The 27194-nt window shown below is 46.7% G+C and overlaps 1 protein-coding gene across 1 annotated transcript; it reads right to left on the minus strand.

Moving 5' to 3' along the window:
* Window positions 1-27128, minus strand: PRC1 (protein regulator of cytokinesis 1). Its single transcript, XM_036355567.1, has 15 exons — window positions 26980-27128; window positions 17241-17373; window positions 16987-17109; window positions 16049-16282; window positions 15806-15972; window positions 15092-15245; window positions 13870-14017; window positions 12967-13103; window positions 10609-10704; window positions 9596-9742; window positions 9384-9494; window positions 3165-3275; window positions 2416-2592; window positions 2059-2100; window positions 1-548 (listed from the first exon to the last, which is right to left on the minus strand). Exons 1-15 carry the CDS (start codon window positions 26988-26990, stop codon window positions 477-479), a joined length of 1863 nt encoding a protein of 620 aa, XP_036211460.1. The 5' UTR covers window positions 26991-27128; the 3' UTR covers window positions 1-476.
* Window positions 27129-27194: the final 66 nt, after the last annotated feature.

Here is a 27194-nt window from a genome sequence, read left to right on the forward strand (position 1 = left end):
TTGTTTTTGTAATCTAACAACACACATTTTTATTTATTGTTAACAATATATATCTTACAACAGGACACGTATACACAGACTAAAACAGCAGGGCTCCCCGTGCAGCCCGAGCCACACCGGAAGCCTCCTAGAACCATTTAGTGCTGACAGCAGGACTGCGGGGGTGGAGTGGGAATAAATAATAGTGCTTTCGGGAGCATCGTAGTGACCAGTAGAGTAGCTAAGGACGGGGCCCCACTGAGGACGGTGCAGCGGGAACTATGCCCCAGGACTGACATGTGCAAAGTTCTAGATCTCCCAACAAAGTGTCTAAGGACCCACTAGGCCTGTGGTGGGCTTTCGTCTGTAGCCAGGCCGTGGAAATGAGCCTGCCCGGGGTGTCAAGCACACCTACACTGAGAGCAAGGAAAGCCACCCTGTGTAACGGGGTCCAGTGTAGGCCAGGAAGCCACAGCTAGCTGACTGATCAGGGCTTCTTAGGGAAGGATGTTGGTTGAATTGAGGATTCGGGAAGTAGCATCAGATTTGGAGGCCTTTGAAAGTTCTCGCTGTGGAAAAACAGACACCGTCAGTGGCGATATTCCCTCTCATGCATGCCCGCCCTCGTCAGTTGGGGTTAGGTGTCAGCGTAGGGCCCCTGAGGGCCGCTTCTCTGACACAGGTGCATAGCACAGGCTGTGTTAGGAACGAACGGGGAGGCACTCTGAGCACCATTCCATTAGTCACAGGTTAAGCACGTGACCCATCCCTCAGCCAGTCCATGTGTTAAAACCCCACAGAAGAGAAATCCCTGGTGCATCACAAAGTACTCTGAGTTGCCGAGCTGGGTTGGCAACAAGCTTTGGCGTCTGAGCCCTTTATAAAACAATGGGCCAGACCATATATCTACCAATCCCTGGGGCTGAGGGCCTTGTAACCTGCTGGTGATTTGATCTCATGCTGGAGCACATGGTACAGAAGGAGCAGAGAAAGCACAGAGGACCACGAGAAGGACAGGTGTCAGTGGAGGTTAGTCTACTGGCTGCATGCGGCCTGGCGGAGGCTGCCACCCATAGCAACCAAAACCACATGCACCTCCTTCGGCTTGACCACAGGTGAGCAGGTACAGGTGCGCTCCAAGTGGGAGAAACGGGGCTTGACTGAGCAAGCCAGAGAGACGCCTGGACCCGCAGTCCAGCATTCAGCCAGCCAGAGTGCACCCAGGTAGAACCACAGCAATCAGGTAATTAAAAAAGGTGCCAGAATAGGAAGCTAACTTCAGGGCTCAAAGCGAGCTGTAGCCAAGGACAACTGGGCCATTGGCCATCTCCCAGCAGGAAGAGAGCTGGCACCCACGCCTGTAACTCGGCATCCCAGGGGTAAGGCAGCCTCGTCCTCTCAGCAGGAAGCTACTGAGAGAAGAGAGCATGCCCCTTAAGTGAAGGGCATTGCAGGGAAGTGTTGGTAAATATGGAGGATACAGAAGCCGAAGAGCATTCTGGGAAAATGATTCTCCCACAGCCTCATGCTTTAGCAGCTCAATGGGACAGAAACAGGCAAAGGCGAGGAAGGGAGCGTTGGCCAGCTCAGAGCGGACAGACAGGTGGCGTTCAGCGCCGAGGGTTAGTAAGGCACATACTCCAGGGGAGAAACATCACGTAGGCCCAGAACCTCATTCTAAGCAGCACACAGCTGGGGCGCCCCTCCCAGGCCAGGGGGCCGCTGTTCTTTCCAGCACATGGGAGGCCTCTGATGGCACCATCGAGATGCTGAAAGCTTTCTGTTGTGAATAACACGATACAAAAACTTTGCCTGACGGTAGGTGGGGCTGAGAATCCAATTCAAGGCTGCACAAGTTTTCTTGTGAATCGGCAGGTTAGGGTGCAGGAACGGAAGCCGGTGACTGGTTATGCCGTCTGCCTCGGGAGCTCCCGCTTCCTTTGTAAAAAGGTCCTGTAATAGCACAGCTGACGATTATTGGTTAGTGTATGCAGCCCTATGCCCAGATGGGAATGAAGCCACCAATGACAGATTGGTTTGTAAAAGGGACATGTGACATGCAGCAGTTGCCATACAGACCTGAAGCCCAACAGTGGAGCTGTCAGAGTGGGATGATTCCTTCTAAGAACAGATAATTAATACAATTACTAAAAACTCCACCAAAAGAGCACCAAGGCAGTGCTGAGAAGGGTCGCCTCCTGCAGCCAGGGACTGGTATTTCTCAAGCAGAAGGATCCGGGTTACATGTCTACTTGCTGCTGTCAACTTCCTATACCTCCCGGAAACCCCCCACCCCATGCACGGCCAAGGCAGGAAAGGGATTCTCAGCCTCCAAAACGCTGTCCTAGCTGAGCGCCTGGGGCCCCGTGGGAAGACACCCACGGCCCCAACTGTGTGCTCCCCAGAGACTGGCAGATATTAGAAAAGGTCAATTACCGCAAACTCAGAGTAGGTGCTGGCAACAGAGTTAATGCTGAAGTTGCGCTGGAGGGGGGCCGAGCTGGGGTACCCACCGCTCAGCAAGCTGCCATTGAGCTCCAGGTTCTCCTTGTCGGCTCCGTGCCGAACAGCACGGGGGTTTTTCTTCCCTGAACAGGTGGAAGTGAGGATTGGCTGTGGGGAAGGAGAGATCAGTATTTATCCTTATAATGGCCACATGTGCACGCACACACACAGACTATACCATCTTAATATCACTCATTGTCGGTATCCTATACAGTACTTGATGTAAAAAACAAATGAACAACCAAAAAACTCAATGATTTGCAGAACACCTGTCTTGAGCATCATCTGTAAAACACATTACAGCACAGACTCCCCTCCTGTCTCCTTCAGCGAGGGGACCTGACTGCCTGGTGACCCAGTGTCAGGGCTGGAACCCACGTGCAGGGCTCTTGCTCAGCAGCCACTGAAGACCTGGCTTTGAACTGAGCCTGTGAGAGCCCACCAGCTCCCCCCAGCTTCCCTGCCCCCTCCCAGGGCTCCCCATGATAGCAGTGGGGCTCAGCATGGCCATGCTGTTTCTCTCATTCGGTTTTAGCTTAACCAGCTTGCATCTGCCAACTCGCAGCATCTCAATGATAACTGAATCCCGGGGTGTTAGAAACTGGAACCAGTAGGCGGGGCCCCTGGATAAACAGGCTGGGGTGGTGCTGGGGACGGGCTTGTACGCAGAGCTTACGAACCTTGCTGCCAGAAGGTGGAAGTCGAGACACGGGGGAGCGGTAGACTGTCCCCCCAAAGGCAGGCCGGATGCTACTGTTGGCCGTGGCATTGGACATGGTGGTAGTGTTCAGCTGAGGAAAAGAGAGAGATTACTCATTCAGGGAACATGCTCAGCAATCCACCCCAGACGACAGAGAAATGAGTCTGGGAAGCTTCTAACAAAGACACATTTCCATAAAGAGCTTTGAAGAAACTTGTGAAAAGTGTTCAGAGCCTATTAATGTCTAGTACACGGAACTATAAAACGGTATAACCGTCTGTTTCTAAAACTAGACAGACACCTATCATATGACCCAGCCCAGGAGAAATGAAAGCACAGCTCCATACAAAGACTCAGACATAAATATTTATAGCAGCTTCATCTGCAATAGCAACAAACCAGGAACAAGCCAAGATATTTGTCAGGCGAGTGGATAAGCCAACCACGTAGTCATACGGTGGACACTGCGCAACAACAGAAAGCAGTGACCTACTGATGCGAGCACCACCATGAGGAATCTCTCAAAATTATGCTAAATGGAAGAACTTATGCTAAGTGAAAAAAAGCCCTATTATGTGAGTCTCTATATATAAAATGTCAAAAAATGCAAATTACTCAATCGTGACAGCGCAAATTGTGTTTGTCTGGAGATGGGGGGAAGAGGACTGGACAATGGGTACGTTCACCGTCTGGACTGTGGTGAGTTTCGAGGCGCATACATGTCAATCTTTATTGAGTGTCCCCTGTACACACTGTGCGTCCATCTCAGTAAAGCTGTGAGCATTTTTTACACGAAAAAGTCTAGGTGGGTTAAAAACCTCAAATGGGATAGCAAACCTGTTCAAACACAAGACAGACTAGGACACACAGCACAGGAAAAGGTATCTGTACAAGTGCAAGCCCTAAAGAAAACAGGCTGCTAACACGATGACTGTGTTAAAATTAAGAACTTCCTGTTCACCAAGGAAACACCATAAAGAAGAAAAAGGCCGCACAAGAATCCTGGGAAAAGCTACTGTAAACCAACTGACAGGGAGCAGCATCCACAACAAAGAATTCCTACAAGCCTTGTAAGAAAGAGACACATGCTCACTTCATCGGTAAGCAGAGAAATGCAGACCCAAATCATAATCGGACATCACTTCAGACCCAGCAGGTGAACAAGAATCTACAAGTCTGAAAGTGCCGTGTGTCAGGCCCGCCACCGGAAGCACAGACGGGCATCCCCGCTTTGGAATCACGGGCTGTGTGATTAGTGCAGCTGAAGCGTCAGAAATGCGTGAGTGTTGGGCTTCCGGTCAAGATGGCAGAGCAGACAAATGCCCCTTCCCGGGACCACAGCAAAAGGACATCTGGACAGAACCACCGTCACTGAGGACTGCCAGAGGCTACTGACCTGAAGTCCTGTGGAGATTGGAGGGAGGGCAGAGAGGAGCAGCGGGCAGGCCCCACACCCACGGCGGGTGGGTCACTGGTAGTAGGGTCGTCAGCTCTGGAGGCTCCCCTCTGAGGAGCCAGGGGTCCCTGCCCCAAACGAGGCCCCCAAACCCAAGGCTCCAGGCCAAGAGGTCCCATAACTTCTGGCTGAGAAAACCAGGGAGGATGGTGGGTGAGTGAGACAGGGCTGCCGGAGGCCCACGTGTTCCTCTGAAAGGGCCCCACACAGACGTTCTCACACGAACTCGCTCTAGGCTGGGGCAGCAGCTCGAAAACATCAGAAACATACGGGGAGGAGCTGAACTGTCTGGCTTTGAGGCAAGAGCGGAAGAGGCAGCTTTCTCCCGGACAGCACGCTGGCAGATGCCACCGTTTCTTTGCTGAGCCCACCTCACCCTGAAGGCGCAGGTGGCATCATATCTGTCTTGGCTCATGATGTGGACTCTCCTAAAATCTCTTTAAAGTCCACAAACCCCAAACAAGAACCACCTGACTTCAGTGTGCCCCCAAACCTCTTGCTAAGCAGCCCCAAGTCTGGCCCTAGGGGCAGCAAGCCTCAGTTCACAGACTGGCCCCTCCTGGGCACCTGCAAGCCAAGCAATCAGCACCACCATCCGCAGATCACGGTCTCTCATGCCGGTGGCCCTGGGCAGGTATAATCAGCAGCTGACCTTCGCCTGCACCTCCCAGGAGGCCCCACAGCCAGCACACCAGTGGACAGTGTCAGACCAGACCACACCAGAGCCCAGCTGAAGTGAGTCCTCCTCTCCACGGGGGAGGTGGATGTGGGGGGGAGGGTGCTGAACAGCAGCTCCTCCCCTGTAGCTATAGCCAGTCCTCAAAGCCAATCAGTCTAGGGGTAAATCCCCGCCAATAGAGGTCAAGGCTCAACTACAACCGGAGGGTGCACATAGGCCACACAGGGCAGACGTACCTGGAGCGCCAGCTCAGGTGACTGGGGATGTGCACCACTGGGCCCTCCAGGACACCTACTACCTACATAAGGGCCCTCTACCAAGACGGGAAGATGCAAATAAATGGCAATAAATACCTATCACCAATTTCTTTAAACGCAAGTGGAGCAAATGCTCCAATCAAAAAGACATATGGTGGCTGAATGGATAATGAAACAGACCCTTTCACGTGCTGTCTACAACAGACTCACTTCAGATCAAAAGACACACAAAGTCTGATAGTAAAGGGATGGAAAAAGGTATTTCATGAAAAAGCTGGTGTGGCAATACTTACAGCAGACAAAACAGACTTTAAAACAAAGGCTATAAGAGACAAAGAAGGACCCACCAATTCTACTTCTGGGTATGTATCTGAAGGAACCCAAAACACTAATAAGAAGACATATACATACATATGTTCCTTGCAGCATTATTTACAATAGCCAAGAGACAGAAGAAACCTAAGTGTACATCAATACATGAAAGGAAAAATAAGTGGTAGCCCTAGCCGGTTGCTCAGTGGTTAGAGCATAGCCCTGTGGACCCAAGGGTCCCAGGTTCGATTCCCGGTAAAGGGCATGTACCTCTGTTGCAGGTTCGTTTCCTAGCTCTGGTTAGTGTGCGTATGGAAGACAACTAATCAATATGTCTCTCACATCGATGTCTCTCTCTCCACCCTCATCTCCCTCCCCTTCTATTCTCTCTAGATATCAATGGGAAAAATATCTCTGGGAAAGGATTTAAAAAAAAAAGAGTGGTATATGGGTATAATGCAATATGATTCAATCATAAAAAAAGAATGAACTCTTGCCACCTGCAACAACATGGATGGACCTTGAGTATTACACTCAGTGCAATAAGTCAGAGAAAGACAAATACCATATTATTCACTTATATGAAAAATCTAAAGAACAAAATAAATAAACAAAACAGAAACAGACTTATAGATACAGAGACTATTTTGACGGTTGCCAGAGGGAGGAGGGTTGGAAGGCTGGGTGAAAGAGGAAGGGATTAAGAAGCACAAATTGGTGATTACAAAGTAGTCCTGGGGAGGTAGAGCACAGCACAGGGAATATAGTCAATAATATAACTATGTAATAGCTATGTATGGTGCCAGGTGGGTACTGGACTTATGGGGTGATCACCTTTTAAGTTATTTAAATGTTTAGTCACTGGGTGGTACAGCATTATATTAGTTTCGGGTATACACCAACTGTAATTACAAAATAAAAAATTCTATTACCCTGGCCAAGTAGTTCAGCTAATCAGAGTGTTGTCCCAACACACCCACACTGCAGTTCGGTCCCAGGCGAGGGCACATACAAGAATCAACCAATGAACGCCATCAGTACGTGGAACACAAATCACTGTTCTTCTCTTTCTCCCCCTTCCTCTCTCTTTGAAGTCAATTAAAAAAATTAATCTATATTTAAAATTAAAATAATAAATTAAAAAACAAGAAACATATGAGGGCAGCACTTTGACACCAAGGATAGCCCACCTTGTACTCTTAGCAGAGAGATTCTCAAACCTTTAATTAAAATAAACCTTTCTAGAACAGAATACTAGTGTTTTTATGTATGTTTTTTAAAGCTCACCACATTATTTCCATAATATTATTGAACAACAGGGAGCTAGTTTCATAAAATGTTAAGAGGACAGAACAAGTAGCTAACAATGAACATGTGTTTGAAGAAAATTTGATGCTATGAAGAAAAACCCACAAACAATATAAAATAGGCAAAAAGGCAGAGATCAAAATTATATAACGTGAACTCTACTTTGTAAATATACATTATTTTTAAAAGCTGTTTTAAGCCCAACCGAGGTGACTCAGTGGGTGAGCATCGACCTATGAGCCAGTAGGAAGCAAGCTCGGGTTGTGGGATTGATCCCGTGTGGGACATGCAGGAGGCAGCCAATCAATGATTCTCTCTCATCATTGACGTTCCTTTCTCTCTCTCCCTCTCCCTTCCTCTCTGAAATCAATAAAAAAAATATTTTTTAAAAAGCAAGAAAAACACCAAATAGTTTTAGTACTCTTCTTGGAATTATGGTACAGGTGCTTTTAAAATGGTTTTTATATATTATAAAGTACCAGAGGCCCAGCGTGCGAAATCATGCAAGACCCAGAAACCCGCCGCGCCACTAGACCCATCAATGCACCCACCTCCTGGTGATGGTCGTTTGGTCGTTATGGTGTTACAGTCACTGGCTTTTTATAATATAGACTAGAGGCCCGGTGCACAAAAATTTGTGCACTCGGGGGGAGGGGGCGTCCCTCAGCCTGGCCTGTGCCCTCTCGAAGTCTGGGACCCCTCGGGAGATAACGACCTGCTGGCTTAGGCCTGCTCCCAGGTGGCAGAGGGCAGGCCCAATCCCTAGGTGCAGCCCCTGGTCGGGCTCAGAGCAGGTCCGTTTGGGGGGTTGGGGCGCCGCCCCGTCACACTCAAGGCAGGGTCGATGGGGAGGTTGCAGCGCCACCCCGTCACGCACAGAGCAGGGCCAATCAGGGAGTTGGGGGGCTGCCCCCTGTCACGCACAAAGCAGGGCCCATCGGGGGGTTGGGGCTCTGTACCCTGTCACGCACAGAGCAGGGCCGATCAGGTGGTTGAGGAGCTCCCCCCGTCACTCACAGAGTAGGGCTGATAGGGGAGTTGGGGCACCGCCCCCGTCACACACAGAGCAGGGCCGATGAAGGGGTTGGGGCACCGCCACTGTCACACTCAGGGCAGGGCCGATGGGGAGGTTATGGCTCTACCCCATCACACACAGAGCAGGGCCCGTGAGGTGGGGGTTGGGGCGCCGCCACTGTCACACTCAGGGCAGGGCCGATGGGGAGGTTATGGCTCTACCCCGTCACACACAGAGCAGGGCCGATCAGGGGGTTGGGGCGCTGCCCCCTGTCACACACAGAGCAGGGCTGATCAGGGGGTTGGGGTGCCTTCCCCTGTCATGAACAGAGCAGGGCGGATAGGGAGGTTATGGCCCCGCCCCCTGTCACACACAGAGCCGCAGGGCGAGGGGCTGGTTTGCCCTGAAGGGTGTCCTGGATTGGGTGGGGGTCCCCACTGGGGTGCCTGGCCAGCCTGGGTGAGGGGATGATGGCTGTTTGCAGCTGGTCACACACCCTTCAGGGTGGGGGTCCCCACTGGGGTGCCTGGCCAGCCTGGGTGAGGGGCTGAGGGCTGTTTTCAGGCTGGCGGGTGACTGAAGCTCCCAACTGCTCCTTTTTTTCTTTTTTTTTCTTTTTTTATTCTGGGCCAGCTTTAGCTTTGAAGCTTGGCTCCAGCTCTTAGGCCTCCGCTGCTGAAAGCAGGTTTCTGGCCTTTGTTTACCTTCTGTATTTGAAACAATGTTGCGATCCTGCTAGCTGAAGCAGGTTTCTGGGGTTTTGTTTAGCTTCTATATTTGTAACATAGTTGCTTAGAGTTGCAGCTCAGAGGCCTGCAGCGGCAGGCGGGGAACGTTGGAGTCCTCCGTCACTGAAGCAAGCAAGCCTCATGTTCGCTTCAAGCTGCCTGGCTGCCGGCCGCCATCTTGGCTGGCAGTTAATTTGCATATTGCCCTGATTAGCCAATGGGAAGGGTAGCAGTCGTATGCTAATTACCATGTTTCTCTTTTATTAGATAGGATGAGTAGAAGGAGAAGAGAAATAATGCTCCCATCTCAAATGGACTCAACTGAAAGTCTCCACAAACCCTTCCCCATCCCTGCAGGACAATCCCTGCAGGACAGATGGCGAGAGCTGGCATGGCCCCGCCCTCCACACGCCCTGTCACTAGTGGGCCACGGAGCCTCCTTACCTTGCGCACTTTGCCTGGGGTGGTGGGAGTCATTCCGCGCCGCTTGCTGGGTGTCCTGGGCATGCTGCCATACAGCATCTCCGTCTCCGTCTGCTTCTTGTTCTTCAGTTGCTGTGTGACAGTCAGAAGCAACAGTGACACATCCCAGGGAGGGAGCAGGTCTGGCTGCTCACATGACCACCCTTCCCTCTTCCCAAACTGGGTTCACGTACCCTCTCCTGCTTGGCTCGCTCTTTCTCTAACCGATGCGTCTCCCACTGCTCAGTCACGTACTCCATGAACTTCTGCCCATTGACCACGAACGCTGCCGAGTGCTTCTGTTCCCACATGTCAATCTGGGCCTTCAATTCCTCTCTTAGCTGAGACCAGACACAAGGACATGTTACTTAGGTCAAATCTTTGGTGTGAAGCACAAAGGAAATGATTTCCCCCCAAAATGATCCCTCCTTCCCCAGAGCTTCATTAGGCTGACTCCGGGGAGCCGGACCCACTTGGGGAAATGTCAGAGTCGCTGAAATCAAAGGCCAGGGATGGTCTGTTCACAATACACAGCCCAGCGTTGCCACTGGTTTTGGAGCTGAAAGTGAGAGGATGGCGTGCAGTGAGGGCAGCACCATCTGGGTCAGGCCTGGGCCCTGCCTCCTGCGAGCCGTGAAAAGCGGGCAAGTTACTTAAGTTCTCAGTGCCCCGTTTCCTCATCGGAAAAATGGAAAGCACTTTGAAATAATGCCTGGCTCTTCATTCAGTAAATACTATTATTATTAAAATAGAGAAGATACTAAGCCCACAGAACTTGCTAAAGATAGAGCTTGCTCTGTGTTATCAGCTGAACTGTGCCCCCTCCCCACCCCGTCCATATGTTGAAGTCTAACCTCCAGGACCGAGGAGTGTGGTTTTATCTGACGTGTGAAGACAGGGAGAGACAACCACCTACAAGTCTCGGAAGAAACCAGCCTGCCTAGGCCTTGACCTGACTTCCAGCCCCCAGACTTGTGAGAAAATACATGTCTTTGTTCAGGCCGCACAGTCAGTGGTATTCTGTTATGGCTGTGCTAGGAAACTAACACACCTTGACATACAGCTGCTTATGCCAGTAAGGCCCAGTGTTCCTTATCTTGCCTAATCCTTGAAAGAGAAGATAGTTTGGGGCAAATGATTCAAAGCAAAGAATCCACAAAAAGTGAGGTATTCTGTAGTCAAGCACCAAAACTATTAACACTATTACCTTAGGGAGTGTTTTCTGGAGCCTGGCTCGTTGCTTTTCCTCTTTCAGAAGATTTCCTCCTCGATTTGTAAATCGAGTTGGATCTGATGCTTTTCTCTGTGAAAATACATTTTAATCAGAGTAAACCCTGGAACAGGCCATCAGACCAATCCCTTCTGCTAGGACTCGGATGTACATTATTAACCCACTATACGCCATAACGTCTATAGACGCAAGCAGTGGACCTTCCCTACACGCCACGTGCATCTATAAAAAAAAAAAAGATTTCCCTAAGTGGCAGCCCTGACCAACTTTAAAATCGTTTTTCGTGAGAATTTTCAGCTGAAAATATTCAAGAACACCCGAATTGGGAGTAATATATTTATTTTTATAATATTCATTGCAAATTGACTCTTTGAATTTAATTCAAAATATTGTGGCGTGTGGGGAAGGTTTCCGTTTTGGACGCATGGCAGTTAACTGGTTAAGGAGACTATGAGGTTTGCATCCCCACCCCTCTCAGCAGTGAGGAACGGAGGGGGCCTAAGGCAGGGGAGCTGGGTGGGAGCACATCCACTTGGTGCAGGAAAATCAGCGCTTCCTTTGTCATCTAAAAAGGAAGACAGGCTTCAATATTAGCGCACCACGTCACTGGCTCCCTCCCCTTGGTTCAGATCTCAAAAGATTACGTCACCTAGAGGAGATGAGCTATGTGGAGGGACAAGGGGAAGGTCTACACTCAGAGCTTAGTGAGCACCCCTACTTGTCCACTCTCTTTCGGCCTATTGAGACAATGCAGCTTAGATATGCAAGGTTAAGGGTTATAGATAATCTGGTTTTCACTGAATTGACCCTCACAAAATGGACAAAAATATAGTATGTTAGGCTTCTTATTTTGGGGCTTTTTGTTGTTTTTTTTTTTTAAATTCTATCATGTCTACCAGTACAGTATATCAGAACAGTAATATAAGCACATAAATAGATGTGTACACTCAAAATTAGGGCAGGTCATCAGAAAAGTACAGAAGCAATCCTGACCATTTGCTAAGCATGTGAAGAAATTCCATTCCCTCCCAGGGTTAGTGATGGCCTAGAAACAATACCTACAAGGGATGGGAGTTAGTCTCTCATTTTTTCTTAAACACTTGCATGTCAACAAGGGGTACTTATTTGGCTCTTTACTGACAGTTATTCCTCCTCCTTCTTGCTTTCAAGCAGAAGTCAGGGGTCACTGAGGACGGGAAAACCTGTCCTTAAACAGCTGTAAGGTCTCACACAGTTCTCCCCACTTCTGAGTCCTAGTCTCCGACCTGTAAATGTGAAGTTGAACTCAGGACTCCCTGAAGGACCCATTGGGCTCTAACCAATGAACCTGAGAGCAAGGCTGCTTGAATTTTGTGTCCGCTACGCTTCCTCCTAGTCCCAGCCCCAAGCTCTAAAATGCTCTGAGGGAACCTGCCTGTGCTATATCGATCAGAAGAAATGGAATTCAGCATACAAATGAGCACTAACACCCAGGCAATGCTCTAAGAAAACAGCAAACGTTGGAAGAGAAAATATTACTTGCCTGGCTCAATATCTATCCTTCTCTCCCTCCTCAGTAACAGAACCCGAATTCCTCTGTGGCAGCAAGACGGTCACCCTCACAGGTGTGGCATATGAGCAGAGATGCTGGGACGAGAGCCTGGGAGAGCCCTTTGAGGGGCTGTCGGGACAGTGCCTTCTATGTCCCTTCCTCCACATGGTACCCGAGGGCTGTGGTGGGAGCCCGAGGGCCAACCGGAACCTGAGGATAAGGGCCATGAGCCAGAGAAGCCTGGGACCCACTGACTGTGGAACTGCCACACCTGCCCTGCACTGCCCCCTCTGGACTTCCTTTATGCCAGAAACTTCTACCTTAATGAAGCCATTTGTTCAGGGTTTTTCTCTTATATGTTCCTGTACATAAGCCTCACAGATACAGATGGGTCAGTAGTAAGCTAGAGACTTAGTGATGAAGACACTGGTATTAGAAACTCAGTAAAGAGAAAAGGAGACTGACTCTATAAAGGACAAGCTTTCTTTCCTTTTTTTTTAATCCTCACCCAAGGATATCGTTCCATTTTTAGAGAGAGGGGAAGGGAGGCGGAGAGGCAGAGAGAAACCATCCACAGATGTCTCTCTCACATCAACTGGTTGCCTTCCCGACGCTCCCCGACCAGGGCCAGGGATTGAGCTGCAACGGATTGAGAGGTAAGTGCCCTTGATCAGAACTGAACTCAGGACCCTTCAGTCCACAGGCCGACGCTCTATCACTGAGCCAAACCAGCCAGGGCAAGAACATGCTTTCTTCATACTTCATTGTCCTCTAAGGAAAACAGAGCAAAGTGAGGGCAGTACCTCAAACTCTAAGAAAAGCCTCCAGCTCTCTTCCCACTTCTGCACGCCTTCGAAGAGCTCTTTGTGAACCTCGTAGTAGTTTCTTAACCGCACAACCTCAGCGTCATGGGCCTGGAGCAGACTTTCTGTGTAGTCCTCTGCAAGACAGAAGCCCAGGAGTTTTAAAAATTCCTCTAGTGTTCAGCATCTTACTTTCTAACCCTTCATTCTCTAAACTGGAAATAGATTATTCTTCATTATAGTAAAAACGTTACATGAATAAGTATATATTGTGAGTAATAAAAATCTGGTTTGTCACCATCAGCCTGGAGGGACTAGGGAGTAAGGGCCTAAAGTTTGGACTAAAATGACTAAGACTCGCAACCCTCTGTGTCATCTCTCACCTTCTCTTAGCTTTCTTTCATATCCTTTGTTTCCACCCTGCCCAGTAGAGGGTTGGGTCACATAAAATGTCCCAAATGTGGACTTGACTAGACAGCCTCATCTTTTTATTCAGTTCAGGTCAGACTGGAATTCTCTTGGGCTCTGGGGTCAGACTCTGTGGGCTCAAATGTGAGTTCTGCCCTTTACTTGCTGTGTCTCTGGTTTCAGTTGCTCAACATTTATGCACCTTTGTGTCCTCATCTCTTGACATGAGATCAAAATCATATTGTTAAGAGTTTGACAATGCACCTGGCATAGAGTAAGCAAGCACTGATAAACTTGAACTTTACAACTACAGGCTACAGTGATAAGCTGCTTCAGAAATCAAGACATCCCTTATTTCCCTGTAGCATCTGCAAATGCTCACTGATACAGGAATGGCAACTTATGCTGCATGGTTTGAAAAGGTAGTTATAGCTGGTGAACATCTGCACTTTTTACAAGTGCAGGCCACATAAAGGCCACCGCTCCTGTACTAACCATCATAGTAAGCAGCAAAAGCTTGTCTCTGCTCCTGGCTGTAGAAACATTGGTCCCAGTACTTAGCCAGCTCCACTCGTATCGCCTCAATCACTTTCTTCATGTTTTGCATTTTCAGTTCCTCCAAGCGATCCACTTCTAATTGCAGCTGAAACACAGATATCTGGTAAAGGTGCTTGTTATACTTTTACACTCACAGCACTTTGCAAAATTTTTCCATTTTTATTTATTTATTTTTGTTAATCCTCACCCAAGGACATATATATATTTAATATATTTTTATTGATTTCAGAGAGAGAGAGGGAGAGAGAGACAGAAACATCAATGATGAGAATCATTGACTGGCTGCCTCCTGCACGTCCCCTACTGGGGATCAAGCCTGCAACTTTGGCATGTGCCCTTGACCGGAATCGAACCTCGGGACCCTTTAGTCGCAGGCTGACCCTCTATCCACCAAGACAAACCGGCTAGGGCCAAGGATATTTTTCCATTCATTTCTTTCTTTCTTTTTTTTTTTAGGGAGACTGAAAGGGAGAAGGAAAGACAAGAGAAAAACATCAATGTAAGAGAAACACTTCAATTGGTTGCCTCCTGCACGAGCCCCGATGAGGGCCCGGGCAGGTGAGAAGCCTGCAACCAAGGTACGTGCCCTTGACCAGAATCGAACCGGGACCCTTTGATCCACAGGCCAACATTCTATCTACTGAGCCAAACTGGCTAGGGCAAAAATTTTCCCTTTTTAAATAAAATTACAGCAGAAAATCACAGAGGTAGGTTGACACTCTAACAATGCTATCAAAGGAGCCAGAAACCCAAGAAAGGTACAGGAAAGATAAGAGATAAGTGGGTTACTGCCACGTTTTTCTGATGCTTGCTTTAAAATAGACTTGCTTGCCCTGGCCGGTGTGTTTAGTGGTTAGAGCGTTGGCCTGTGCACCGAAGGGTCTCAGGTTTGATTCCTGGTCAAGGGCAGGTACCTGGGTTGCTGGTTTGATCCCGTCTTTCAGGGCGCATGTGGAAGGCAACTAATTCATGTGTCTCTCTCACATCAGTTTCTCTTCCTCCTTTCTACTCTCTCTAAAAATCAATGGAGAAAATATCCTCGGGTGAGGATTAACAACAACAAAAAAAGACTTGTTCAAGGCAGAAGTTGGTAAAGACATGGGATCAGACATAAAATGCCTGTAGAGACTACTGACCCAGCACCCTATGGGTTTCCTACCGCTTTCTTAACTTTGGCCTTCGACCCAGTCATAATCATGGCCACAGCTTCTCGCTCTTCTTCTGGTATTTGCAGCCTGTCCCAGAGCTCCCGGATCTGAGCACGCAGCCCCTCGCACACGGCTTCGTTTTGTGATTTCCGCACTTCCAGCTGTGGCAAGGAAAGACAGTGGTCACGGCAAAGGCAGCAGCACAGAGGCTAGCCCTCTGGCCTCCCACAAAGAAATATCTGGACCCAGATGCAGAAGAAGCACTTTTATAAAATTGTGAAGAGGTGTGTTTTCATGATTTCTGAACACAAACTGTAAGGCCATCATTATGGCAAGATCTCAGACTTCAAAAATTAGGATTCAAATTTTGAATTAAAATTTTTTCCGGTGGAGCAGGATAATGGGGGGAAAAAGAGGGACATCTGTAATAATCTCAATAATAAAGATTAAAGACATTTTTTTCCAATTAAACACTAATTCAATGACTATTATTTCATCCATAATTTCAATTTCATGTTCTTAGAGCTACATATAAATTGAGTTTTTTGTTTAAAAAAATCGTGGTTGTATAGCATATACTACCTTTATCCTCCCTCCCTCATTCTCTTAACCTACATTGGGTCCTTATATAACACTGCGGGGGGAAAATAACTGTCACTTTTTTCAAATTGCTGGATACAATGGAGATGAGATCTCAGGACATATTCCAAGTAGACATTAACTGCTGTAACAACTTCTGTAGTGCTGCAATATTTTCCAAAGATAAACAAAAGGCACCTTCATCTTCACACACCACATCTCTTTTGAAGCTTATGTCTGGGGTGTGATTTAATTCTTCCATGCACAGTATGATCTGTGTCTTTATGTTGACAAACTCCTCACGCCGAGATGCCTGTAAAATCAAACGGTCAGAAGATGGCCACGGAAAGGCAAGCTGACCTTTAGGAAGCATGGTGTAAGGGGTATACCTTTGTTTCCCGCAAAGTTGCCAAATGTTTTCTGAACTGGTTCAGCTCTTCCAGGCTGGGAACGGAGTCAATGTCAATGTCATAGTGCGGCATGCAAAGAACTTCACACAGTTCTTGATCCTGTTCTGTAAGTAGTTTCAGTTCACGTTTCCTCTCCTTTTTCTGTTTGCGCATCAGCTCCACCTGAGTGCGCAAGTCTTTTTCCAGCTGCAAGATGGTCGGCTCTCCTTCCTCCTGTAGAAGAGGATATGCCATTGTTACAGGGTTCCAAGTGGATTTCCTCAAAGGAAGGGCAGGACAACAAAAGAGGGCTAAATGACAGACGTTTGGTTAAACTTACAAATACATCAATTCATGGCACAGTATCACCTATGCCTAACTTTTCCTCAGAATTAAAAACAAAAAAGTTGTCTATGCCTCACAGACTGATGGTAAGAGGAAGTGTTTTAGACTAAAAGCACAGCAACACTTATTAGCTGATTCACCTCTGGCAAGCTGTCCCTCCTGGGAGCACACCCACGCCTTTCTCCCTCAGGCGTGGCATCTCCGAAACTCGAGTCCCCATGGGACTTCCAATCAGGGGAGCAATGCGCAGCGTCTTGTCCCGGGCCAACCCCTTCAGCCTTCTCCAAGGCCCCCTTTCCTCTGACTTCCCAAAACGGCTCCCACGAGACTCTCTCCTATCTCTTCTACCCTAAGCCCTTCCTTGTTTCGCTGTCCTCAGCTTTAATAAACAAACTCTCAAAAAAATAAATTAGCTGCTTCACCTCTCAACAGGGCAACTCTTTACGTCAGTAAAATGACTGCTGGATCTGGTTGGCTAGGCAGCACATTTCCCCCACTTCTCGTGTCCACCCCGACACAGAAATCCTCCACTCAGCCCCCAGGCAAAGCTCCTGCCTCAATCTCAGACCCAAACAGGAGCCCAGACCGTGTACCTGAAATGGCTCAACATGCAACTCGCTGCACAAGACAGCCAACTCTTTTTGACAGTTGCCTATGCTTTTAATGAGCCTTTCCTTCAGACTTTCCTCTTCAGCAATCATCATATCCAGGAGGTCCTACCGGAGAGAAAACAGCCCCATAAAAGTCTGGAACTAAGGGTGGAAAAATCCCAAATAACAAATAACACCAATAATTTCAAAATGTTAATACCCATGTCCTCCTGCAAAGACACCAGCACTAAACTCACCTTGATATGCTTATGCACAACCTGAGTTCTTTGTAACCGCTGGTCCTCAGGAATCCCAATCAATTCCCATATTTCCCGAAGGTGAGTCAGGGCTTTCTGGAGACATAATATGGACTCCTCCGCAATCACCTCACTGGAAAGCAAAAGAGAAATCAGCTGCATGAGCCACTGCCTCCGACACACTAAGAGAAGTATTTACAGCCCTGGCTGGTTGCTCAGTGGTTAGAGCATGCACTGCAGACCAAAGAGCCTCAGGTTCAATTCCCCGTCAAGGTATATACCTCGGTTGAAGGCTCGATCCCTGGCCCTGGTTAGGGTGTGAAAGGGAGGCAACCAATCAATGTTTCTCTTTCACATCAATGTCTGTCTGTCTGTCTCTCTCTCTCTCTCTCTGAAAAAAAAAAAAAAGACTGTCCTGCACTAGAGATTGAGGTGTAGAGCAAGCATGTTAAACTTGCGGCCCACATGCCTCACCTATTTGGCCCATGTTAGCCTTTGAGTTTGACATGCTTAGTGTAGAGGCCCTACCTAATACATAGTCACAAACCCAATAGAAAGCCAAAATGAGGAGACAAAGAAACAACCCCCAAATGAAAGAACTAGAGAAGTCTCCAGAACAAGAGATAAATGAAGCAGAGATAAGAAATTTATCTGAATCAGAGTTCAGAATAATGATGGTAAAAATGCTCAACAGCATGAAAAAAGATATAGTAACTATGAAAAAAAAAGAACATTCCGAGACAAAGAATGACGTAACACAAATAAAGAACACATTGGAAGGAATATACAGCAGATTAGGGGAAGCTGAGGATCGAATTAGTGAATTAGAAGACAGAGTTGAAATATCACTCAATCAGAGAGCCAAAAAGAAAAAAAAAAAAAAAATTAAAAAACAGGACAGCTTAAGGGAGCTGTGGGACAATGTGAAAAGTAACAATATTAGAATAGCAGGTGTGCCAGAAGAGGCAGAAAGGGAGAAAGGCATAGAGAAGGTGTTTGAAGAAATAATGGCAGAAAACGTCCCTAAAGGAAAAAGTCACATAAGTGTAGGAGAACCCCAAACAAGAAGAATTCAAACAGGCCCATGCCCAGACACATCATAATTAAAATGCCAAAAATTAAAGACAAAGAGAGAATCTTAAAGGCAGCAAGAGAAAGAAAACTGTTAACTACAAAGGACTTCCCATAAGGCTGACACCTGATTTCTCATCAGAAACTCTACAGGCCAGAAGGGAATGGCATGAAGTACTCAATGTAATGGAAAGCAAGGATCTGAGACCAAGATTACTATATCCCGCAAGGCTATCATTCAAAATAGACGGTCAAATAAAGAGCTTCCCAGACAAAAAAAAGGCTAAAGGAGTACATCACCACCAAGCCAGCACTACAAGAAATGCTAAAGGGATTGCTGTAATGAGAAGAAACAGAGAGAGAAACCTGGCCATACAGAATTAAAATGGCTATAAATAAGTTCATGTCAATAATAACCCTAAATGTAAATAGCTTAAATGCTCCAATCAAAAGGCATAGGGTAGCTGACTGGATACAAAAACATGACACAACTATGTGCTGTCTACAAGAGACCCACCTCAAAACAAAAGACACACACAGGATGAGAGTGAAGGGATGGGAAAACTTCTTCCAGGCAAATGGAAAAGAAAAAAAAGCTGGAGTGGCAATACTCATATCTGACAAAACAGACTTTAAAATGAAGACCATCACAAGAGACAACAAAGGTCACTACATAATACTAAAGGGATCGATCTAACAAGAGCATATAACCCTGGTAAACATATATGCACCCAATATAGGAACACCTAAATATAAAAAAAAAAACAAACTCTAGAGGACTTTAACGGAGAGATCGACAACAATGCAGTCATAGGGGACTTTAACACCCCTCTGACTTCACTGGATAAATCTTCCAAACAAAAACTTAACAAGGAAACAGACTCTAAAGGCCACACTGATCAGATGGGCGTAATTGACATTTATAGAACATTTTACCCCAACGCAGAATATACATTCTTCCTAAGTGCACATGGATCATTCACAAAGATAGACTACATGTTAGGACACAAAACAAGTCTCTACAAGTTCAAGAAGATTGAAATCGTATCAAGCATCTTTTCAGATCAGAGTGGAATGAAATCAACGATAGTAAAAACGCCCCAAACATTCAAAACATGGAGACTAAAAAGCATGTTATTAAACAATGAATGGTTACCAACGAGATCAAGAAGAAATCAAAAACTTCCTGGAAACAAATGAAAATGAACACAAAACCACTCCAAATCTCTGGGACACAGCAAAAGCAGTCCCCAGAGGGAAGTTCATAGCACTACAGGCATACTTCAAAAAACAAGAAAAATCAGCAATAAACTATTTAACCCTACAACTTAAAGAACTAGAGCCCAGAGCAAATAGAAGGAAGGAAATAATAAAGATTAGAGCAGAAATAAATATCATACAGACTAAAAAAAATCAATGAAACCAAGGGCTGGTTCTTTGAAAGGATAAACAAAATTGATAAACCATTAGCCAGACTCATCAAGAAACAAAGAGAAAGGACCCAAATAAATAGAATCAGAAACAAAAGTGGAGAAGTAACCACTGACACCACAGAAATACAAAGTATTGTAATAAAATACTATGAACAACTATATGCCAACAAGCTGGACAATGTGGATGAAACAGACAAATTCCTAGAAAAATACAATCTCTCAAAATTAAATCAGGAAGAATAAAAAAACCTGAATAGGCTAATAACAACTGATGAAACAGAAGCAGAAATCAAAAAACTCCACCAAACAAAAGCCCAGGTCCAGACGGCTTCATGGGAGACTTTTAGCAAACATTCAAAGAAGAACTAACACCTATACTCCTCAAACTATTTCAGAAAATCCAAGAGGAACACTTCAAAATTCTTTTTATGAGGCCAGCATTATCCTAATCCCAAAACGAGATAAAGACACTACAAAGAAAGTTACAGGCCAATATCCCTGATTAACATAGATGCTAAAATGCTCAACAAAATATTAGCAAATTGCATGTAGCTATATATTAAAAGCAGTGGTTCTCAACCTTCTGGCCCTTTAAATACAGTTCCTCATGTTGTGACCCAACCATAAAATTATTTTCGTTGCAAAAAAAAAAATTATTTTCATTGCTACTTCATAACTGTAATGTTGCTACTGTTATGAATTGTAATGTAAATATCTGATATGCAGAATGGTCTTAGCCAACCCCTGTGAAAGGGTCGTTCGACTGCCAAAGGGGTCGCGACCCACAGGTTGAGAACTGCTGTATTAAAAAGATCATACACCATGATCAAGTGGGATTTATTCCAGGGATGCAAGGCTAGTACAATACTCGCAAATCAATAAACGTGATGCATCCATAAACAAATTGAAAGACAAAAATCACATGATCATATCAATAGACATAGAAAAAGCATTCGACAAAATCCAACACCCATTTTTTAAAAATCTTATTATTGATTTCAGAGAGGAAGGGAGAGGGAGAGAGAGATAGAAACATCAATGATGAGAGAAAATCATCGATCAGCTGCCTCCTGCACACACCCCCCCCCCACTGGGGATCAAACCCGCAACCTGGGAATGTGCCCTTGACCGGAATCGAACCCAGGACCCTTCAGTCCGCAGGCCAATGCTCCATCCACTAAACCAAACCGGCTAGGGCAACACCCATTTTTGATAAAAACTCTCAGCAAAATGGGAATAGAGGGAGCATATCGCAACATGATAAAGGCCATATGTGACAAACCTACAGCCAACATCATACTCAATGGGCAAAAACTAAAACCATTTCCCCTAAGAACAGGAACAAGACAGGGATGACCACTTTCCCCACTACTGTTTGACATCATACTGGAAGTGCTATAAGCGAGCAGATAAGAAGAAATAAAAAGCATCCAAATTGGAAAAGAAGTAAAACTGTCACTATTCGCAGATAACATGATATTGTACATAGAAAACCCCAAAGACTCCATCAAAAAACTACTAGACTAAATAAATTTAGCAATGTAGCAGGATACAAAATTAATACCCAGAACGCTATGGCTTTTTTATACACCAATAATGAACTCACAGAAAGAGAAACTAAAAAAAAATCCAATTTACCATTGCAACAAAAAAATTAAGATACCTAGGAATACAATTTAACTAAGGAGGTAAAAGACCTATATTAGGAAAACTACAGGACGTTGAAAAAAGAGATAGAGGAAGACATAAACAAATGGAAGAATATACCGTGTTCATGGGTTGGTAGAATCAACATCATTAAAATATCCTTACTACCCAAAACAATCTATAGATTCAATGCAATCCCCATTAAGATACCAATGGAATATTTCACAGATCTAGAACAAACTCTCCAAAAATTCATCTGTAATAAAAAGAGACCCTGCATAGCCGCAACAATCCTGAGAAAGAAGAACAAAGTTGGAGGGATCACAATGCCAGATATTAAGTTGTATTACAAAGTTACTGTTTTCAAAACTGCCTGGTACTGGCACAAGAACAGACATATAGACCAAAGGAACAGAACAGAGAACCCAGAAATCGACCCAAGCCATTACGCTCAATTAATATTTGACAAAGGAGACAGGAGTCAAGACAGTCTCTTCAATAAATGGTGTTGGGAAAATTGGACAGACACATGCAAAAAAAATGAAACTAGACCACCAACTTACACCATACACAAAAATAAACTCAAAATAGATAAAGGACTTAAACGTAAGACGGGAAACCATAAAAATCTTAGAAGAATCCATAGGCATTCAGACATATGTCATAGCAATATCTTTACAGATACAGCTCCTAAGGCAAAGGAAACTAAAGAGAAAATAAACAAATGGGACTACACTGAAATAAAAAGCTTCTGCACAGCAAAAGAAACCATCAACAAAACAAGAAAGCCCATCGCATGGGAGAACATATTTGCCAATGTTATCTCCAATAAGGGTTTAATCTCCAACATTTACAGGGAACTTAACAAAAGGAAAATAAACAATCCAATAAAAAAAATGGGCAAAGGACCTAAATAGACACTTTGCGAAAGAGGACATTCAGAAAGCCAAGAGACATATGAAAACATGCTCAAAGTCACTAATCATCTGAGAGATGCAAATCAAAACGACAATGAGGAACCATCTTACACCTGTCAGAATGGCTACCATCAACAAATCCACAAACAAGTGCTGGAGAGGATGTGGAGAAAAAGGAACCCTCATGCACTGCTGGTGGGAATGCAGACTGGTGCAGCCACTATGGAGAACAGTATGGAGTTTCTTCAAAAAATTAAAAATGGAACTCCCGCCGAAACCGGTTTGGCTCAGTGGATAGAGTGTCGGCCTGCGGACTGAAAGGTCCCAGGTTCGATTCCGGTCAAGGGCATGTACCTTGGTTGCGGGCACATCCCCAGTAGGGGGTGTGCGGGAGGCAGCTGATCGATGTTTCTCTCTAATCGATGTTTCTAGCTCTCTATCTCTCTCCCTTCCTCTCTGTGAAAAATCAATAAAATATTTTTTAAAAAAAATGGAACTCCCATTTGACCCAGTAATCCCACTTCTAAGAATATATCCCAAGAAATTAGAAACACCAATCAGAAAGGATATATGCACCCCTATGTTCACAGCAGCTCAATTTACAATAGCTAAGATTTGGAAACAGCCTAAGTGCCCATCAGCAGATGAACGGATTAAAAAACTGTGGTACATCTACACCATGGAATACTATGCTGCGGTAAAAAAGAAGGAACTCTTACCATTTGCAACAGCATGGATGGAACTAGAGAGCATTATGCTAAGCGAAATAGGCCAGTCAGAGAAAGATAAATATCACATGATCTCACTCATTTGTGCAATATAATGAACAACATAACTGATGAACAAAAATAGAGCCAGAGAAAAAGAATATTTTAGAATATAATAGAAGTAATCCTGTTATTTGCAGATTTTTAATACTTCCTACAACTTCTGTGATATACTATGTTAGTACAGTTTTGGTAATATCACTATATTTAAAATCTTTTTTTCTTGAAATATTAATGTTTACTGCATGTAACATTATATTTAAAATCACTTTTCTTGAAATATTTAAACAAACAAAAAACAATGGGAAAAATACTCTCCACCGAAGATTTAATTAATTAACTAAATATATATATATATATATATATATATATATATACACATTGTCAAATTTATTTAGAGGAACTAATTTACTGTTAGAACATGTGATCCTGACTATTCTGACCTATTTCAATGAATATACCAACTGGTTTCTGGGAGCAAAGCAACAGAATTACTAAATAAGGTTTGCTGGGAAACTCTTATAGAGAGGTCTGTTTTTTGCTGTTGTTTTTAATTTAAATTCTTTATTGTTTAAAGTATTACATATGTCTCCTTTTCCCCCCATTAACCTCTCCCTGGACGTTCCCACCCGCCAGAGAGGTCTGTTTTTAATGTAGAAAGCCAGGTCAGCTTAGGAAGGGTTGCAGAGCCCTAGCGGGTTTGGCTCAGTGGATAGAGCATCAGCCAGCAGACTGAAGGGTCCCGGCTTCATAGCTAGGTTGCAGGCTCGATTCCCTGGCCCTGGTCTGGATGCATGCAGCAGGCAACCAATCAATGTGTCTCTCTCTCTCTCTGCCTCTCCCCCTCTCCTTTCCAATAGCTCTAAAAATCAATGGAGCCCTAGGCAGTTTGGCTCAATGGATAGAGCACTGGCCTGAGGACCAAAAGGGTCCTGGGTTCGATTCCGGTCAAGGGCACGAACCTCGGTTGCAGGCTCCTCCCAGGCCTGGGCCCTGGTCAGGGCCCATGCAGGAGGCAACCACTTGATATGTTTCTCTCACATCAATATTTCTCTCTGTCTTTCCCTCTCTTCCACTCTCTAAAAAATTAATGGAAAAATATCCTTGGGTGAGGATTAACAAAAAACAAAAACACAAAAAAAGTAGGGTTGTAGACAACTAAAATCGGATTTAGAAAAATAAACAGAAGCAAACATAAGATTGCCCCAAGGACTATGAGAGGTTATTTCCCCTTCTTATTTTTTCAAAACTATATTTTATTTTCAGAAAGGGAGAGGGAGAGAAAAAAAATCAATGAAAGAGAATCACTGATCGGCTGTCTCCTGCACGCCCCCTACTGGGGATCGAGCCCGCAACCCGGGCATGTGCCCTGACTGGAATCAAACCCAGTCTGCAGGCCAATGCTCTATCCACTGAGCCAAACCAAATAGGGCTCCCCTTCTCCTTATTAATACTTTCGGAAAAATTGAAATCACCGTAAAAGGAGAAATTACTAAGGCCCTTGTAGATACTGGGGCTATTTTATCTGTCCTTAAACCCTCCCCAATTAAGTAGCACTCTCCCTTGGAGTAAAGCTTCTATTCAAATGGTAGGGACAGCTAAGTCAGAACCTGTTCCCTTCTGGTTAGGGAATGTTATGGGACCAATATACAGGATGCCCCCAAAATGTATACATACTTTAACAGCTGATAGCTCAATTATGTTTCTTTCTTTTCAAATTTAACCCATTGGAATTAATTATTCAAAGTGTGTAAACATTTTTGGGGGACACCCTGCATATTTTTACTAGTTAAATCTGCCCAAATTCACCTGATAGGGCGAGATTTTCTTTTTTTTAAGTGAAAGTGAGTTTATTAGTGAAGCAGTACGACAAAGAATGGGCCACCTCACAGACAAAGCAGCTGAGATTTTCTTGAAATCAAGGACGGCCACATATCCTTTTCCAGAAGGGTGGAATGTATTTAGAAACAAATTATTCAGATACTGAACTAATTGGGAAAATGATTTTAAAGGAACCCCACAAGAGGAAACTAATCTTGAAACTGAAGGTTTGTTACAGGTCATTCCAATACAACTTCAGGCCTTTTCCATTCATGAATACCCTTTATGCACAAGCAGGAATTGAGCCCACTACACAAGGTTACTTCTTAAACAGAGGCTTGTCACTTTAAGTCTGAGCCCTGTAATTCCTATCCTTCCAGTAAAAATCAAAAACACTGAAATGGGAAAGGATGGGGATTTGTACAGTAGCGCCCCATGTGAGAAGAGGGGAAACCTGAGGCCTACAATGGAAGCAGGCGGGATAGGGGGCTCAAACCCCTCCTGCCTGCCTTCCTGTGCCCCTCAGGGGGCCGCCCAGCCTCGTGCAGGGACCAGGGAGGTGGGGCAGGAAGAAAAGAGGGTGTGAGCCACCTGGTGAGACACAGGTAGTTTGGGGCATCTTGGGGCCAAGCAGCCCCATCCATTGGCCACACCTGCTGCTGCGGCCAGTACAGGGGAGAGGGCGTGGGGAGCCCTCCCAGGCCCCCTAGTGGGAAGCCCGCGGGAAGGGAGGGAAAGAAGGGACACCCGCCCCCTGCCCCCCAACACACACGCACTCACTCACTCACTAGGAGCCCAGCGAGCAGCATCCCCGCCAGAGGCAGTGGGGACGCGGTAGGGGCGGGGGGTGGGGGGACGGCGGCAGTGGGAGGTCAGGTGAGTGAACTCACGTGGGTGAGAGGCGTCGCTGGGAAGCGAGACCAGAGGAGAGCCGCTCCCTCTCCGACCCCCGGGCCCGCAGCCGCTGCCGCGCTGTGTAGCGAGACGGTGCGCGGGGTGACCCGTGGGGCTGGGCGCTGAGGCCCGACCCGCCCCGCCGTCAGCCGCCCGCAGCCCAGGGGACGCCTCCTTGGAGCCGAGCCAGCCCCGGAACACCGGGCTCGGAGCCCCAAGGAGGGGAATCTTCTTACTTTAACACAAAATTATCGTGTAACTTTCATTTATTTATTTACATGTTTTTTAAAGTTCACCTTTTTAAATTAGCCTTATGCACGTTTTCTTTTTTAAATATATATATAGATATTTAATTTCAGAGAGGAAGAGAGAAGGAGAGAGAGATATAAACGTCAATGAAGAGAGAGAATCATGGATCGGCTGCCTCCTGCACGCCCCGCACCGGGGATGGAGCCCGCAACCCGGGCCCATATGGGCCCTCGGCCGGAATCGAACCCGGGACCCTCCAGTCCGCAGGCCGCCGCTCCATCTGCCGAGCCAAGCCGGCCCGGGCGTGTAACTTTTATCTTGGAGGCGAGAAGACACATCCCCATCCTGCCCCGAGTCACGGGCTGGTCAGTGACAGTGACGCCGTCGGACCCGACTCCCAGTCGGACCTCCTTCCCCAGCGCCCAGTCGTTACAACCACCGGGAAGGAATTCCACACGGAGCTGCTTAACTTGCACGGACGCCAAGCTCTTTCGAGTCAAGGAACAGCGTGAACACCGCAGCCCAGAAAACGGGCAAACAGCGATACACACAAGCTCCACCGCTTTATTTAAAGACAGACAGACACGCGGACGCTCAGGCCTCCGCCCGAGCCCTCCGAGCTGACGAGCCGCACCTGCCGCGCGGGGCGAGCGGGAGGGTGGGGCTCGGCCTCCGGCGGCCGCCTCCCGCCTCACGGCTCCTCCGCGCACAGCCCCACCGGGCGTCCGGGTCTGAGGTGGCCTCCGCCCCGCCGGGGCCGCTCCCCGAGCGTCGCCCACCGCCGCCGGCCCTGCCCGGCCGCGCCCCGGCCTCACTGGAGCGCGGGCCGGGGTGACACCCTCGCTCAGGGCCCAGAGGGGCCTCCGGAAGCCGCACCGGCCCCGCACCCGGGACGGGCGTCCCCCCTCCCGCGTCCCCAGCTCCCCCACAGCCCCCGCACCTTCTCCTCATGATGGAAGTCTCCCGGTCACCGGACGGCGAGGCCCACGACCTACTCCACCGGGAACCGAGCGCGGCAACCAGTCCCTAGCACCGGCTCGCTCAGGATCTGCCACTTCGCGAGCCGTTAGGCACCCGCGGGATTTCAAACCAAGCACCGTGGCGGAGCAGGCCTGCGATTGGTGCTCCGTCCTGTCGCTCCTCGAGAAGCCCCGC

Source organism: Myotis myotis, unplaced genomic scaffold (assembly GCF_014108235.1).
Source record: "Myotis myotis isolate mMyoMyo1 unplaced genomic scaffold, mMyoMyo1.p scaffold_m19_p_23, whole genome shotgun sequence".
Classification (NCBI taxonomy): Eukaryota; Metazoa; Chordata; class Mammalia; order Chiroptera; family Vespertilionidae; genus Myotis; species Myotis myotis.

Bases quoted from the DNA above. Each gene is read 5' to 3' on its own strand.
- PRC1 (XM_036355567.1), bottom strand. The intron at 14,018-15,091 runs GTAGGAAACCCA...TCTGTGTTTCAG, and splicing joins AGGCCAAAGTTAAGAAAGCG to CTGCAATTAGAAGTGGATCG. The intron at 549-2,058 runs GTCTGTATGGCA...GTTTTTCCACAG, and splicing joins GCTCCACTGTTGGGCTTCAG to CGAGAACTTTCAAAGGCCTC.